This window comes from Podarcis raffonei, chromosome 13 (assembly GCF_027172205.1).
Source record: "Podarcis raffonei isolate rPodRaf1 chromosome 13, rPodRaf1.pri, whole genome shotgun sequence".
NCBI classification, from domain to species: Eukaryota; Metazoa; Chordata; class Lepidosauria; order Squamata; family Lacertidae; genus Podarcis; species Podarcis raffonei.
In genome coordinates, this window is record NC_070614.1 from 21,199,614 (window position 1) to 21,213,651 (window position 14,038).

Sequence of the window (14,038 nt, forward strand, 5' to 3'; positions counted from 1 at the left end):
GGCACTCATCTCGCTTTATTGGCCGAGTGAGCTGGTGTACAGCTTCCGGGTCATGTGGCCAGCATGACTAAGCCACTTCTGGCGAACCAGAGCAGCACACGGAAACGCCGTTTACCTTTCCGCGGGAGCGGTACCTATTTATCTACTTGCACTTTGACGTGCTTTCGAACTGCTAGGTTGGCAGGAGCAGGGACCGAGCAACGGGAGCTCGCTCCGTCGCGGGAATTCAAACCGCCTACCTTCTGATCGGCAAGCCCTAGGCTCTGTGGTTTAACCCACAGTGACACCCGCGTCCCTTTTTTTTTAAGGTGGGGGGATGCTAATACAGCTCCTTGCCAAGTGTGCATGGGAGCCAAGTTACTCCTCTGCTCTTCCGGGTAAATCTGGGAAAGCCTGGGAAGTTACTGTCGGTCAGTGTGGACCATACTCAGCTGGGTGGACAACAAGGGAAAGCCTAAGTAGAGCCTGCTGGATCCGGCCAATAGCCCTTCTAGTCCAACATCCTGTTCTCCCAGTGGCCAACCAGATGTCTGTGGGAAACCCGTGAGCAGGATAAGTGCAGAACAGCACATGTCTGACTTGAGCTCAGGTGATAAATTCTGTGGAATACTTTACTTGGGGTGCTTTGAGATTTTGAATGTTCTTCAAATATGTGAACACAGATCCACTCTAGATGATTGGGGGGGGTGAATATCAGCATTCACCAGTGCACCTGAGTCATCTCAATTTATTTTTTTAATAAGCGAAATTTGCCTGGAACAGGTAGCACTCCCATGTACTGAATTTCATCGTTTACTGTTTAAAGCAGAGGACTGTTATTAACCGTTTCATTATTTGTCAGTCAGTATGCTTTTTATTGGGACGCAGGTGGTGCTGTGGGTTAAACCACAGCGCCTAGGACTTGTCGACCAGAAGGTCAGCAGTTCGAATCCCCACAATGGGATGAGCTCCCGTTGCTCGGTCTCTGCTCCTGCCAACCTAGCAGTTCAAAAGCACGCCAAAGTGCAAGTAGATAAATAGATACTGCTCCAGCGGGAAGGTAAACAGCATTTCCGTGCGCTGCTCTGGTTCATCAGAAGCGGCTTAGTCATGCTGGCCACATGACCTGGAAGCTCCCTTGGCCAATAAAGCGAGATGAGCGCCGCAACCCCAGTCATCCACGACTGGACCTAATGGTCAGGGGTCCCTTTACCTTTACCTTTATCCTTTTTGTTGTTTTTATTATTGGTGTTCTGTCATGTGTTTTTAATGTTGTACACAACCCTGGGATCTTTTGATAAAGGGTGGTATATAAATTGAATAAAGAAAGAAAATAATAATTCGTGGGATTTCCTGTGTCTGCCTCTTGATCGCCCTTTTGGGGCGATGATTTTAAGCAACGAGGTCATGCACACTTTTCAGGGATGGGCAAAGGATGCTCCTGTGTTACTTACTGTCCAGGCATGGTTCACAGACGGTTTGGTTCATCCCGCAGGGCTGGGCAACACCTTCCCCGACGTTACAGGCTTTGCAGCATTCTCCACTGGCAGTGTACTTCTCGGTGGGGCAGGTCTCCTTGGCCCACGCAGAGCCCTGTGGCGAGAGGCAAGCAGAAGGTGTGTGTTACTCGCTTCCTGAAATGCGATACATGAACACAGAGACAGTGTGGTGCAGTTGTTAGAGTGTCAGGCTCCAAACAGAATATTAAAAACATGATAAAATATCAAACATTAAAAGCTTCTCTAAACAGAGCTGCCTTCAGATATCTTCTAAAAGTCAGGTAGTTATTTATTTCCTTGACATCTGATGGGAGGGCATTCCACAGGCCGGGCGCCACAACCGAGAAGGCACCCTCTGCCTGGTTCCCTGTAGCTTCACTTCTTGCAGTGAGGGAACCTCCAGAAGGCCCTCGGAGCTGGACCTCAGTGTCCAGACTGAATTATGGGAGCGGAGATGCTCCTTCAGGTATATTGGGCCGAGGCCATTTAGGGCTTTAAAGATCAGCACCAACACTTTGAATTGTGCTCGGAAATGTACTGGGAGTCAATGTAGGTCTTTCAGGACTGGTGTTATATGGCAGGAAACTCCCCGCCCATTCCCCTCACAGAGCTACAGTTCTCAGAGTGCCCTTGCAAGAGCGATTGACAGCTAAACCACTCCAGGAAAACCACTTTCAGAAAAACTAAACTCGACAGATTTGGCCAGGTTTACCAACAAGTATAGAATTCAGCAAGCTTTTCTTGCCTTTGGATTTGTCAGTGATACTTAAGGATTTAGCTTTGTAAGTATCTAGACTTTTTAAAAAATAAGCATGTGAACATTTTCAAGCCTTAAATACTTCATAGAATCCTAGAGTTGGAAGGGAAGCCAAGGATCAACTAGTCCAACTCTCTACTTGATGCCTAACAAAATTATTTTAGCTGGACTTGCAAGGGATGGTCCACAAAGTCAAAAGGATTGAAACTGAATAGGCCAAGGTAAGCCTTGCAAGTCTACAGACAAGGCAGTCCTGTCTACTCTGAAGTAAGTGCTATTGAATTCAATTGGTAAGTGGAGGAGGGGGGGACTGCAGCCTAAGAGAAAGATTTATGCCCCATCTCCCAAGCAATTTGTCTCGTCATAAAGCCAGACGATGCTGCTAATAGATTTACTGACTGCAGACCTGCTTCCCCACAATTCTTCCGGAGAAGCGCATAACGTCAGAAGGGACATTATCTTCCCAGGAATCCAGAGGCCCAATAATTGAAAATGTATACTTTAAAGTGCTTTATAATCTGGTGCAGGGAGGATTTAGATGCATCTTCTGCCTCTCGGGAGTAGCAGTTAGCTTACGAATAAATATTACCCTTTTCCAAGCAAGGCAGTAATACGTCCAAGGAGCTGTGTGGTTAGGCAGGCAACCTCTAGGGTGGAGCAGAGGTAAAGTCTGCAGCAGAGCTGAGTTAATTCTTTCGGGAGAAGAGCAGGTGCTTTAAGGCTTAGTTATATATTGGCTTGCTGCCTTTTTCGGAGTGCAGCAGCTTGTCAGGCCAGGGTCTCGCTCTTAGAACTCCATAACCTCCAACATGCCATTGATCAAAATTGGGATGCTCATTTTTCCGAGCTCTTGTGGGGGGCAGCTGATTGGCGTAAAAGTTTGAGATTAAAAAAAAACCCTCTAGCATCTTTGGGTTCAGTAAAGATAAAGGTAAAGGGACCCCTGACCATTAGGTCCAGTCACGGACGACTCTGGGGTTGCGGCGCTCATCTTGCTTTACTGGCCGAGGGACCCAGCGTACAGCTTCTGGGTCATGTGGCCAGCATGACTAAGCCGCTTCTGGTGAACCAGAGCAGTGCATGGAAATGCCGTTTACCTTCCCACTGGAGCGGTACCTATTTATCTACTTGCACTTTGAGGTGCTTTCGAACTGCTAGGTTGGCAGGAGCAGGGACTGAGCAACGGGAGCTCACCCCATAGCGGGGATTCGGACCGCCGACCTTCTGATCAGCAAGCCCTAGGCTCTGTGGTTTAACCCAAAGCGCCACCTGCGTCCCTCTTGGGTTCAGTACTTGGGTGCAAACCAGCTGACTCGTGCTGGAGCGCTGGACCAAAAAAGCAGGACATCCCAGGATCCAGTCAGAAATCAGGATGGGTGTTTTGGGCTCGGGGAGGACGGGACTAAGAGTTACTTAAGTATTTCTTTTTCTGGCAGCTTGCTAAGAGGAATCTCACGGCACACCAAAGTCCCTCTGCAAGCTAACAATTTGGGGAATGGCTACAGTAAGTACTGTATCCAACTAGGCAGGTGGGAAACAGGAATTTCAGGTGGGATGGAATTAGCTAGTAATTGGCCTTGTGTTGAAACTGAGTGTTCATCCAGGCTTCCTTTTACCCTGTGCTTTGCAGACACAGATCTGTACTTTAAAGCTATGTGTTGAGGCTAGATAAACATGGAGTAGCAGTAATGGCAGACCTGTTCCCTCTTTGGTCAATAAAAGCAGGGGCACTAGGCTACAGTCCCTGCCCAGGCTCATCTCCTCTGTTGGAGCTCTCCAGTACTTCCTTTCTAAGTTTATGCCTGCTTGGAACTCATAACCTTTGACCCTGGTGTTCTGCTCCTAGGCTCAGGTGTGTTGAAATAGAAAGGTGTTTTATCCTGAGTCTGACAGTATAGCCCCAGCCCCAAGTCAGTGCCCTCTAGATATTTGGACTACAACAGCCATCAGCCCCAGACAGCACAGCTAATGGTCAGGGGGGCTGGGAGTTGTAATCCAGCAACATCAGTGGCAGGCTAGTCTACTCTGTCAAAAGCTTTCTCAAGGTTTCAGGTGGCAGTTTCTTCCAGAACTGTTACTTAAGGAAGAACCCTTGCAACTGGAAGTACTAGGGATTGAACCATAGAACTTCTGCATGCAAAGTGTGTGCTCTACCACTGACCCATGACTTCTCTTCAAAACATAAAGCCTACAAAACACAAATGGATGGTCAACTTGACCATGCTTGGTCAACTAAGGACCAGCGAGGTAAGGGGTCATTTTGTGCCCAGGGTGGTCCTGAACCAGGAATATCAGGCACCAAGGTGTGTGGGGTGGGGAGACCGGACCAGGCTGCTGTTGCTCAGCAATGAGGGAGTGAACACTCTGCACATGCTCAGCACCAACTCTGTTCTCTGTCCTTTATTTGTTTTGATCCTTTTTTGTTAATTCTATCTTGACTTCTATGAAATGATTCTGTTTGCCGACTTGGATCTCTTTATGAGAAAAGGCCAATGAGATCAAGGCTGGGGAGGCTACTGCCCTCCAGATCCTGTTGGACTACAGCTAGGGACTGGAGAGGAATTCAGTTCAGTCCACATTAAAAAGCAAACCTACTTGGTTTGCACTCTCCAAAACAATGGGCAAACCAAGACACATCCATCTTTCAAAACGCACACTTTTCCGAATTTTGCAATCCAACCGAGTAATAGCCACAGAAATGCAGATATTGAGGGGAAGCGTGCGTCAAAAGGCATATAAGTGAAAATAACATACAGACATGCATTGTTATTGTTTTAAGGAAAGACAGCTGTGCAAATGTGTCTATCAGGCAAAATTGCACACAAGCTTGTATTTTATCAGAAATTTGCCTTAAAATGCTAAAGAATTTTCACAAGGACTTAAGTGGGGGAGGATCACAAACTGACATGGAAATGTGGGGAGCTGGATTTATGACTGGAAAACATGAGAAACTGCAAGAAACCAGAAATGGTGGATTCACCCATCCCTAAGCACAACTCCCATCATCCCTGACTATTGGCCACAATGGCTGGGGCTGATGGGATCTGGAATACAACAACAATTGGATGGTACCAGTTTCTCTCTCTCTCAGATCAGGGGGAGAGAGAGAGAGAGATTTCCATCTGTCAAATAATAATAAAAATTAAAGGATTGCCTCAATGCTTTCCAGGGCTGGACTCTCACATGGAAAATAGGTTCCAGTGTTCCCCGCTGGCAGAAATTAAGTCCTGGAAGTGCAACAGGCTGTGTAAATAAAGGAAGGTCTTCTTAAGCAAGGAAGGTAAAGAGTGAGTAAGCGCTGCCTCTTCAGTCTCTCTCTCTCTCTCTCTCTCTCTCACACACACACACAAAATCCACTTCTCAACAGCGTGTAAAAAAGTGTAACATCCATTTCACCACCAGCTTTTTTGGGGAGCAGGATTGCATCCTGCGCCACATTTCAGCTTTGGGTTTTCCCTAAGAGTCCAGGACCTCCCTTCCCCACAGATTATCACTCTCGGGGGAGGACACATGTTCTGCATTAGGCCCATCCAAATGTGCTTGCTATTAACACGACTCCTGTTGACAAAGCCGTAGGTATTAACCCCATAAAGCATTCTGACAGGTGGAACAAAACGAGGAGGGAGAGGCGAGAGACACCTTCGCCAAGCTTTTAATTGCTTTCTAAGTTGGGCTCATGTTTGGACCAGTGGGGTTTCCTCCTCCTCCTCCTCCTCCTCCTCCTCCTTTGCAAAGAAATACAATGAACTGAGAAGAGAAACCTTTCATTCTACACTTGGAGGTGGTTATATGGAGGGGGGTTTTAAGCCAACAGGGCTGGCCCAAAATATTTTGCCGCCTGAGGCAGAAAAGCAGGTGGTGCCCCCGCCATCCTGCTACCTCTATATCATGGTGAAAAGTGTATCTGAGGCCAGTCTAGCTATTATGGTACCTGAGGCAGAAAACCCCCACAAAGCAGCTCCCCCCCCCCCCCGCAATAAAAAATACAATAATCTAAGTGTGAGCTCACACAGAGGAGCCCCAACCTGAATCTGTTTCCTCAAAGAGAAACCTGGTTGATTTAAAGTGCTATTGACTTCCAATAAGGTAATCATGTTTAAGAGTAGGATCTTTTCACTCCCTAACTAGTTAGTTAGTTAGTTAGTTAGTTAGTTAGTTAGTTAGTTAATTTCCTGAATTTTCTATACGGCTCAACTGTAAAACAACAACGACCCTCAACACACTTTACAAAATGAATAAAACAATTAAATGATTGGGGGTTTAAAATAAAAAAGACAAGGAATTTTTAAAAAAGGAATGGGACTTGCTTCTGAGTAAGCATGTGGTAACTCTATGGTAGATGTGGGTGGGAACTGTTATTTTGTTGGTTTTGTTTTAATTATTGATTTGTGCTTTTTACCTGTTAACCACCCTGAGATCTTGCGATGAAGGGGTGGTATAAGAATCTAACATATAAATAAAAATAAAGTAAACTGTATACTTAACTCGCCGTCTCACGCACGCACAGGTTTGTACCTAGCAAAGTTATACTCAGAGGAGACCCTATGAAATTAATGGACCAAAGTTATTCACCTACATTATCTGCAATGGGTCTACTCTGAGAAGGGCTAAGATTTAGCTGCAACCCACACCCTCCCTGTTCGGAATTTACATTTAAATGTCAAAACCCAAATCCGCTCCTGTGACTGCACTGCCGGCTATCACTCGGAGAACATAGGCAAATTTCCCCTATGAATGTTGCAGGTTAACTTCTAAATATTTCACTTTCCACCCGACGATCGAAGCAGGCCCAGGTGCCTTTTCAGCCTGTCTGAGATTATCTGTGTGGACAGAGGTAGACAGATGAAAGGGAGAGAGGAAGGCACATTTGTAGAAGGAACTGGGATGTGCACCTCCTTTGAACGGAAAATAAAAGGGAGTTGGGGAATGGAAAGGCTAGGCTGCAGTTTAAAACAAAAATGTCTACATGAAGACTCCTGTATAAGCACTTTAGTAATCCACAGCAGAGTGCATTCCTCCCCCAGAGTTTTAATGCGCATGGCAATAATACTTGGCATGTGTAGATATACTTAACAGAGTGCTAAAAGCACTTTGCAAACATTACCTGATGTAATGTGCTTTCAACGCTCGCTTACATAATTTTCTGCAGTGGTACGACAATCCTGCAGTGCGGGCCAGCCTGATCACTCGCCCATATCGCAGATGGGGAGCTGAAACTGAGAGGGAATTGATGAAGGCTGCTAGGTGTGTCTTTGACAGAGGTGAGAATCAAGTAGCAGACCACCCGATCCTTAGGTTGGGGAGCCTGCAGTCATGGCTGCTCAGAAGTAAGCCTGGCCAAGTTCAATGGGAGCTACACCCAGGGGAGGAATGGATAACCAGGGTTAGGCTGGGGTGTTGGGGGCAAATGCCTCCCTCTCTGACCCCTGAGACTGGGGGTAGGCAACCTAAGGCTTGGGGGCCGGATCAGGTCCAATCGTCTTCTCTATCTGGCCTGCTGATGGTCCGGGAATCAGCATGTTTTTACATGAGTAGAATGTGTCCTTTTATTTAAAATGCATCTCTGGGTTGTTTGTGAGGCATAGGAATTCATTCACTTTTTCCTTCAAAATATAGTCCGGCCCACCACATGGTCTGAGGGATGGTGGACCGGCCCACGACTGAAAAAGGTTGCTGACCCCTGCTTGAGACTCTCACCAGCGCACCCCTCTCTTCATCCCTGTTCCACATCTGCTTTTGCCTGGCAGGAAGTGCAATAAGATGGAAGACAGAGTCATGTGTGTGTGTTCGCGCATGTGTACACCTCTAACTCAACTGTTGCCTACTGTACGGGGCTCAGAATCACATCTGCTGCCCCGCCCACCTTTTGCCTCTGGTCCCGCCCACACCTGGGCACAGGAGGCCTTTGCGAGGTTGCTCAGTATGGAGTGTGGTCCTTGGGTTAAAACAGGTTTCCATCCCCTTGCCACAGCATGTAGAAGTGCAGCCTAAACTCCCTCTTAACATGACTTACAGTCAAACCTCAGTTGTTGAATGTAATTCATTCTGGAAGCCTGTTCGGCTTTCGAAACGTTTGACAACCGAGGCACGGTTTCCGATTGGTTGCAAGAGCTTCCTGCACTCAAGCGGAAGCCACGTCAGATGTTCGGCTTCTGAAAAACATTTGAAAATCAGAGTGTTTACTTCCGGGTCTTCGGTGTTTGGGAGCCGAATCGTTCAAAAACGGAACCATTCAGGAGCCGAGGTTTGACTGTATTTCTGAACAAATATGCTCTACGTTACACCAGCTCTCGCAGTTTCGAGGCAATTGGGAATATTTTTGAACATAAATTAAGGGGCATCACAAAACAATTGAGAGTGGAGGAGGAAGGGCTGTGTCTCATGATGACTAATCATACTGCAAGAAGCCGTTCCATAGGGACGCCTTACATAAATCCCACCCAGCAATTGTAATATCCAGGCAAGTGCTGTTTCGAGGGAAACAATCCATATTTGTAGGGGCACAAAGGGTTGGGCTTTGAATGCTCAGAAAAGGAGTTGGAACTGCAGTCTTTCAGCTGCAAGGAAGAAATAAGCCAGAGTTAGAGAACCCAGGGGGTTTCTTTCATAAATGTTGGTAGGACTGTATGTAGCCAAACTGTGCACACACAGAGAGATGTGCAACTTGGAGGCTAAATAATACACAGTCACTGCAAATTCCCATCATCACAGTTGCACCTTTTGGAAGGCCACCATGTAGATATTATTTTTATTTATTTCATTTCGCCCAAAAAAACTGAAACTCAAAGCGACTTTTTAAAAAGTTGCACAAAGTTGCCTGTTCACAAGCCACAAATATTTTTTTGCGATCCGATAAACCTCAGCGCAATAAATCCCTCCCTCCCTTCCTCTGTTTGGCCTGTGATGTGAACTATTTGACATGGAAATCAAGCCCCACCTCTTCCACGGAGTCACCATGAGGCCTTGGATAAATCACCACCTCCCAGCCTCCCTTTCCCCATCTGTAAAATGGGCAGACGTAGCAGCCTCCATCGCTGGGCAGCAGCGGGAGTGAATAATTTGTACGGCAAATTATTCAATGTTTTCTCTAAACAATAAGTACCAGTAACAGCTCCAATGTGGGGTGGCTGGCGGGGAGAAGGGCTTTGATTTTATCCCCCTACATAGGAAGTTGAGGGTGTTTCTGAGGCCCTAACTAACTCCTTGTCAATTGAGTCATCTCTTTATTTTCTTTCTGCTGCCACTTCAGTCAGATATGACAACCGACTCTGATTTCCTGCTCCCTTTCAAGATCTCTAAATCAGGGGGTGGGGAAGTGTTCATAACTTAGGTTCTGTTTTTTCCTGGACGTGCGATTTCTGACCTTAGGGTCGTTCTACTTGAGCAACAAAAATTCACAAGGACGGTTGGAAAAGAACGCCTGCAGAGTTGGAGTACATTCCCCAGTTTGATTGCATTTTTCAGGGTCGGGATAAAGATTTAGGGTGTTTGTCCTATTTGGGAAAATCTGCTACTGCATTTCTGTGTTGTGGCCATGTGTGCATGTGCCCTTTACAAAGGGCACTTCTCTCTTTGCAAGAATCCAGTTGAAAGGTCAAGAACAACGGTGGGCCCAAGATGTCGGACACAATATTTACATGAATGAGCGGGAAAGGCTGTGGAAGGAGGATATTAGATTCACTGCTTGTTACAATCTCAGAGAAAATGTAATGAAGATACCTGGGTACCTAAGCCCAGCCAAATTGGCAAAAAATGTATAAAAACAGTTCAGAGGTTTGTTGGAGGTGTAAAAATGGGGTAGGTACATTTATGCACATGTGGTGGGGATTCTAAGAGAATTTTGGGACACCATATATAAAGAACTTAAAAAGATATTCAAATTCTCATTCATCCAAAAACCCGAGGCCTTCCTATTAAGAATAATGTCCATGGAAATTAAGAAAAATCATAGACCTCTATTCATGTACACAACCACAGCAGCTAGGATTTTGATAGCAAAGAATTGGAAAAGTGATAACATCCCCACAAAAACTGACTGGCAAGCAACTCGCAAAGATGACAGGGAGATTAAGAGGAAAGTCAATACAGAAATTTAATAAAAAGTGGATAATGTTTAAAGAATATATTTAAAACTATTGTGATAACGGTAACTCCTTGCAGATCTAGAATGAATCTTGAAACATAAAGACAGCGTACAATAGAATATTCTTGATAAGAAATGGGGAAACGAAAAAACAATAATGAACTGTGTACAGGATAACAAAATGCAAAACGATACAATGAGAAGAATCAGAAGTTAGTGTCTAAGGTGTGCTTATGTTGTAATGGATGGAATGAGTGTTGTTTGTATTGTATGTACTGTCTAAGTTTTATGTAAAGTAATGTTAATTGATGTACAGTGGTACCTCGGGTTACAGACGCTTCAGGTTACAGACGCTTCAGGTTACAGACTCCGCTAACCCAGAAATAATACCTCAGGTTAAGGACTTTGCTTCAGGATGAGAACAGAAATCGTGCGGCGGCAGCAGGAGGCCCCATTAGCTAAAGTGGTACCTCAGGTTAAGAACAGTTTCAGGTTAAGAACTGACCTCCAGAACGAATTAAGTTCTTAACCTGAGGTACAACTGTATAATAAAGGTTATTTTGAAAATTTCTAAAAAGAAAAGAAAACTCAAGAACAACAGGTGTCCTTAAGTAGACTGAGCAGGCAAGCTGACGGGTCACTCAGGCTTTCTTCACTATGTTGAGATGCATTTATTTAAATGACGGTAATACTAGAGACACTGTATCAGAGAATCATAGGATTGGAAGGGACCTCAAGGATCATCTAGTCCAACCCCCTTCAATGCAGGAATATGCAGCTGTCCCATGTGGGGATCGAACCTGCAACCTTGGCGTTATCAGCACCATGCTCCAAATATCCATCTGTGCATAGCTGGTGAAGTGTAGAGGTTGGAGCAGGGGTCAGCAACCTTGTTCAGCAAGGGGCCGGTCCACCATCCCTCAGACCATGTGGTGGGCCGGACTATATTGGGAGGGGGGAATGAACGAATTCCTTTGCCCCACAAATAACCCAGAGATGCATTTTTTAAAAAAGGACACATTCTACTCATGGGGGACGCGGGTGGTGCTGTGGGTTAAAGCCTAGGACTTGCCGATCAGAAGGTCGCGGTTCGAATCCCCATGACGGGGTGAGCTCCCATTGCTCGGTCCCTGCTCCTGCCAACCTAGCAGTTCAAAAGCATGTCAAAGTACAAGTAGATAAATAGGTACCACTCCGGCGGGAAGGTAAAAGGCATTTCCGTGTGCTGCTCTGGTTCGCCAGAAGCGGCTTAGTCATGCTGGCCACATGACCCGGAAGCTGTAGGCCGGCTCCCTCGGCCAATAAAGCGAGATGAGCGCTGCAACCCCAGAGTCGGCCACGACTGGACCTAATGGTCAGGGGTCCCTTTACCTTTACCTATACTCATGAAAAAACACACTGACTCCTGGACCATCCACAGGCCAGATTGAGAAGGCAATTGGGCCAGATCCAGCCCCTGGGCCTTAGGTTAGAGAGTTGGACAAGGACCTGGCAGACCAGGGTTCAAATCCCCACTCAACCACAAAGCTCACTGGGTAACCTTGGGCCAGTTACTGTCTCTCAGCCTGATCTACCTCACAGGGTTGTTCTGAGGATCAAATTAGTAAGGATGTAATGATGGTGATGGTGATGAGGATATGTTGCCCATCTGACTGGGCAGCTTCCAACAAAATATTAAAACACATAAAAAACAAGGAAGGGGGATAGCTATGCATTCTGCCTTGAGCTCACTTGAGGAAAGATGGGGTATTAATGAAATAAAATGAAAATGCGAATTTCATGCAAATCTGTGTCCTTGCGTGCTCAGGAGAATACTTAAGTTATACTTCTGTGGCTTTTAGCACTCTGGCTAATGAGTCACACTTCTCTTTCTCTGCCTCCGCTGGGTCTCATCCCACTAATCACTTCGTCTCCCTTGCACTGCAGGCCCTGTGAATTATACATCCAGCACCCTCTCAGCCCTGTGCTTCAGATGAAGGGAAGCTTTTGCCTGTGACAGCTCTGGCCACAATACATCAATTAGCCTCGGAGGTGCCATAAATTAAACCAGAGGTGTCAGGGGGCGCCAGGAGCTGTGTCTGTTGCGGCCTCGGTGTTGTCAAACAAAGCTCGTCCTCCGTGGTCCAAAACTGAGGGAAGATGGAGCACAGCCTAGCAAGCAGATAGGCAGACTCACCTTGCATATCGGGGACACTGTCGTACAGTGGATAGAGTTTTTAAACTGCTTTTCCTTTTTAAAAAGGCAGTGCATAAATTGGCGATACCATATAACCAGTCCTGAAAGACCTACATTGGCTCTCAGTATGTTTCTGAGCACAATTCAAGGTGTTGCTGCTGACCTTTAAAGCCCTAAAAAGCCTCGGTCCAGTATACCTGAAGGAGCATCTCCACCCCCATCGTTCAGCCCGGACACAGAGGTCCAGCTCCGAGGGCCTTCTGGCAGTTCCCTCCCTGCAAGAAGTGAGGTTACAGGGAACCAGGCAGAAGGCCTTCTTGGTGGTGGCTCCTTCAGGTATACTGGGCCAAGGCCATTTAGGGCTTTAAAGGTTGGCACCAACACTTTGAATTGTGCTCAGAAACATACTGGGAGCCAATGTAGGTCTTTCAGGACCGGAGTTACATGTTCTCGGCGGCCGCTCCCAGTCAGAAGAAGAAGCGTTTGGATTTGATACCCTGCTTTATCACTACCCTAAGGAGTCTCAAAGCGGCTAACATTCTCCTTTCCCTTCCTCTCCCCACAAGAAACACTCTGTGAGTTGAGTGGGGCTGAGAGACTTCAGAGAAGTGTGACTAGCCCAAACTCACCCAGCAGCTGCATGTGGAGGAGCGGGGAAGCAAACCCGGTTCACCAGATTACAAGACTACTGCTCTTAACCACTACACTGGCACCAGTCTAGAATTGTGGAGTTGGAAGGGATATCTTGAGGGTCTTCTAGTCCAACCCCCTGCAGTGCAGGAACCTCAACTAAAGCATCCATGACAGATGGCCATCCAGCCTCTGTTTACCACCTTCCAAGGAAGGAGAGTCCACCACCTTCGGCTTGGTGTGGGTCGCAAAGCTATTTCCCCAAACCACGCCCACTTGCCCCTCACCTGATGTCATATGTGATGTCAGCAGTGGAGCAGCCAGTCCCTGCAGAAAGCAGCTTTGCCCAGCCCTATGATTGGTGCTAACCAAGCACTGGGCACACAGCTGGCAATGAGAGGGACTTTGACAGGTGGGCGGGATGACCCACCTTTCAATCATGCAGCATCACAATGACATTGGGTGATGGACAGGTGGGCAGGACCATGCACCAGTCAAAGTTGGCCCGCACCGATAAGGTTGGATAACCATCTTGCCCACTGCACCATAAATACTCACCACCCTCCCCCCCAACTTACACCCCCCCATCTGGTGCTGGAGCACACCTCTCATTCAACATTTCTTAAAACACCAGCAATAGGGGTGTTCACACATTAGATTCAACAAGTGTACAATCCCTGTACACCTGGATACCTGGGTTGATCTGCACGTTTGCAAACTTAGTTGCATGTAATGCCCAGCAAATGGGCACGCTGCTTACCTGGGTACACAATAGCTAAGCTGTACAAATAAACAAGTGTACCCTCTTTCCCACAATCACTGGTACATGGGCAGAGGCAGCTTGTGCCCATGTTCAGCAAAATAACAACAGCAACAACAACAACAACAACAACAATAATTTATTCATATCCCGC

The 14,038-nt window shown here is 46.6% G+C and overlaps 1 protein-coding gene across 1 annotated transcript in view; it reads right to left on the bottom strand.

Moving 5' to 3' along the window:
* The window catches only part of NGFR (nerve growth factor receptor), a 53,750-nt gene that overhangs the window by 32,162 nt on the left and 7,550 nt on the right, over positions 1 to 14,038 (bottom strand). The window contains exon 2 of the mRNA XM_053363434.1: positions 1,434 to 1,572. Within this exon, the coding sequence (XP_053219409.1) occupies positions 1,434 to 1,572 (139 nt within the window). The remainder of the gene's footprint in view (positions 1 to 1,433; positions 1,573 to 14,038) is intronic.